This window comes from Bison bison, unplaced genomic scaffold, assembly GCF_000754665.1.
Source record: "Bison bison bison isolate TAMUID 2011002044 unplaced genomic scaffold, Bison_UMD1.0 scf7180017864516, whole genome shotgun sequence".
NCBI lineage: Eukaryota > Metazoa > Chordata > Mammalia > Artiodactyla > Bovidae > Bison > Bison bison.
Genome location: NW_011495069.1, coordinates 9,634,918 through 9,638,452, shown reverse-complemented (window position 1 = coordinate 9,638,452; position 3,535 = coordinate 9,634,918). Strand labels below are relative to the sequence as shown.

The 3,535-nt window shown below is 55.9% G+C and overlaps 1 protein-coding gene across 1 annotated transcript in view; it reads left to right on the top strand.

The window, feature by feature from the left end:
* The window catches only part of WASF2 (WAS protein family, member 2), a 21,797-nt gene extending 18,272 nt beyond the window's left edge, over positions 1 to 3,525 (top strand). Inside the window, exons 9-10 of the mRNA XM_010830258.1 lie at positions 5 to 115; positions 1,093 to 3,525. Coding sequence (XP_010828560.1) covers positions 5 to 115; positions 1,093 to 1,250 — 269 coding nt within the window. The 3' untranslated portion in view covers positions 1,251 to 3,525. The remainder of the gene's footprint in view (positions 1 to 4; positions 116 to 1,092) is intronic.
* The last annotated feature ends 10 nt before the right edge of the window (positions 3,526 to 3,535 follow it).

Genomic DNA, 3,535 nt, shown 5'->3' with positions numbered 1-3,535 from the left:
GCAGATGGCCAGCTGGCTGCACCTCCTCCGCCACTTTCTGACACCACCAAGCCCAAGTCCTCCTTGCCTCCTGTGAGCGATGCCCGCAGCGACTTGCTTTCAGCCATCCGTCAAGGTAAACCCCCAGTGGTGGGTCCAGGATCATGGCGCCTTGTCTGGGCAGCTGGGTTGACTGACTGGAGGGTGGACGGGGGGGGGGGGGCCCTGTGCCCTCCCAGGGGAATGGCTTTCGCTGGGTGGAGAGAGAGTAGGACTTCAGACCTCAGATCAGTCTGAAGAAAGGCTTCACCCCAAAATGCAGAGGTTTGTATTTCTTTCCACCTTGGTTTAAAGTAAAGGCTTCTTAACCTAGGATGTTCAAACTGCTTGGAAAGTTATGCTTTGTGTGTTCTTGCGTTCATTCTGTGCCCCAGAGAAAACCAAGAATCACTGTCTTGGAAGGTACTTCCTCATCTGGACTCAGACACTCCCTGTCCTTCACTTTTTTACCTTTCCTATTCTTCTCCGCTCCTCTCCCCCACCTTCCCACCTCCTTCCTTCCTCCTTTTCCCTCCTGTCTCCATGTCTCCTTCCTCTCACCCTGCCTTCCTCCTCTCCCTCATCATCGTCTTCCCATTGTGGAGCATTTATTCTCTGTCAGAGGCTGGTTCTGCTCCCAGGAGGCGAAAGTGGTTTCTTCTGTTTGATCCTCAGTGAATTGAAGGGTTGTCTAGAGGAGACAACCTCAGGCAGCTCAACTCCATGAAAATCAATGACTTCGGCAGACTGAGTGCCTGCTAGATGGGGTATGGCAGCCACTCCTCACTCAAAGCCTCGTGAGAAGTACCGTCCTCACCAGCCTGAGAGCGTGGGAGCCTGAAAGAATGGCAGGCTCCCTTTAGACGCTCTTGTCGCACTGGGACCACAGTGTCATAAAGCCTGTCTGACTTCTCATCGGCTTTCCCCTTTCCCTCTTTGCTCTCCTCCAGCGTCCTTCTATTTAGCTGTCCTTTCCAGTACCCACCTCCACCAGGGGCCACTCCCTCTTCCTCAGTCCTGGATGGATTCAGAGACTGACGCTCCTTCTTAACCCTCCTCTCTCTCCCCCTCCAGGCTTTCAGCTGCGCAGGGTTGAGGAGCAGCGGGAACAAGAGAAGCGGGATGTTGTGGGCAACGACGTGGCCACCATCCTGTCGCGTCGCATTGCTGTGGAGTACAGCGATTCGGAAGACGACTCCTCTGAGTTTGATGAAGACGAATGGTCGGATTAACTCTTCTGCCTGCCGCCTACTTCCTTTTTCTTTCTTTCCTACCTGCCTTCTTTGATGCCTACCCCAACAGTCCCAAGGGGAAGAAAAGGGAGGAAAAAAAGAATTTCAAGGGGCCAGAGCCTTCCCTGAAGCAACCAAAGATATATCCCAAGTCCTTCCTCCAAATCACCATGTATTTCCCGTCTCCCTGAGGTCAGGCCCCATGGGGCTGCTGAGGTTCAGTACCTGGGATATTCCCTGTTCCCTTCAAGTGACTGTTGCCGACTGAAGAGAAGGGAAGACCCCAAAGCATACTCCTTTGATTGGGTTTAAATTGGAATGGTGCCTTCCCCCAGGAGCCATTTTCTGTAGTCTTCCAGAATCCTTGTCCTCAGCTGCTTTGCATAGTGCCAGCCATCTTCTGGTCCTGAAGCCTGCTGGCCCTTTTCCCGTGCATCGAGAGGGCGGAGCAGCCGCAGGCCCGGTGCCTCACCCCTCTGTCCTCATCCACAGGGTGAGGCTGCCTTTTTCTAAGCCATCTCTGTGTCTAGATGCCCTTTATTCCAGGAGCCATCAGGCCCCTAAAGAAATGTCTTACCCTCTCTGCTCAGAAACAGTGCCTTTATGAAGGCAGGGGTGGTTGCCTCCCTCCCAGGCTTCCTTCCCTGACTGTGCTGTTCCTGTGTCCCTCAAATACCCCTCCCTTGCCACCAGGTGCCTCCAAGCACCACAGCCCGGTTCTAACCTCTAGACCCCATGACCAAACTAGCCCTGACACCCAGGGATCTGAGCCTCTGCTGCGGTTAGGAGCCGAGCAGAGACTTGGAGCTGCAGGACTGGAAGAAGACGGAAGTCTTTGGGTTGAATGACGCTGAAGCCTGGAAATGGGAAGTGACTTGCTCACGGTCACACCATTGGATGGGGACAGAGCTCGAGCCCAGAGTTCCTGATTCCGAGTCCCCTGTGCTTTATGGGACCAAATTGTGGGCACCTGCTAGATTCTGGGCTCTGCGCTGCTCCAGACCTCCGCGCAGAGGGGAGTCCCAGCAACAGGGCTCAGGGCCTGCGCCAGGCCTGTCCGTATTGCTCAGACCCTCGTGGCTGCTCTTGTCGTTTGCCCCCGCTTTCCTGTCACCAGCCCGGCACCTGGCCTTGAGAGCTGCTCTTTTGGGGGACCAGAGTAGTGAGAGGAGGAAGAGGGTAGGCAGTGTGACAGGTGCTGCTTTCAATTCCTCTGCATCTCCTCCCCCGTTTGTTTCCCCAGTTTAAGCATAGGTCCTGCCAACTGTAGAAACTTCAGTCCCTCAGGCTGGCAGCGGCCGCAGGTAGTGCCTGGGGAGGTGGGGTGGGGAGGCCTGGCAGCTGTGAGGAGGGCTGAGACGCAGGATGTCTCTGGGTCCTGTTTCCAGCTCCCCTCCTCACTGTACCATGATGTTCCCTCCCTCCCTCCTCCCTTTTTCCCCAAGCTAATACACAGGTGCTATTCTTGAGGAAAAAAAGCTGGTCAGCTTTGGCCAGCAGTGAGGTTTCTTCTGTTGTGTAGCCTCTTAGGCTGAAACCGGCTTTTCCTGGCTTCTCCAGCTCTCCGAGCCCTGAAACAAAGACAAACAGGATCTGTCTCCCCCCAGCACAGCACATGGTTCTAGTAATTGCCAAAGCCCTCATCAGCCCCTCCAGCTCGAGGAGAGCGTGCAGTCATGAGGACGGAGCCGTTAAGAGGCCAGTGTGCCCGCCTGTCTCCCCAGATAGGGCGTCTTGGGCGCAGGGCGGGCACCGCGCTCCAGCGCTGAGAACCAGAACGTGTGCACCCCTGCCGTGCCTCCCACAGTGTGCTCCAGAAGCTGAAGGTGCTTTCTTCAGAACTCTAAAATGGCTGTTGAAGGTGCCCCCAGCTGTCGCCCAGCAGTGACCAGGGCAGCAGGCAGAGGGCAGCGGTTCTCCCAAATAGGAGTCTTGGGGCCTGGCCAGGCCAGGCCAGGGTTTGGGCCTAATGGCTTTGACTGAATCACCCCCATCCCCCTCCTTTCTGGAAAAGGGGGAGCCAGCACTGTGCTCGTATCATCCTGCTCTGACCTTGAAGGGGGCGGTGTTGGCCTGGCTTCTGGAATGGACAGAGCCTGCCGTGGAAGAGGGCTGGGGGCAGGAGGAGGTGGGGAGGGGCACTGCCTGCGGAAGGTAGGATTAGATCATTAGCTCAGTGACCTCCTAGGGTTTCGATGTGCTGTGTTCTCATCCTACAGCTGGTTTGGTAATGATCTGCAAGTCCCGGAGAGCAACAGCACAGCTCTGCCTGACGCTCTCATTAA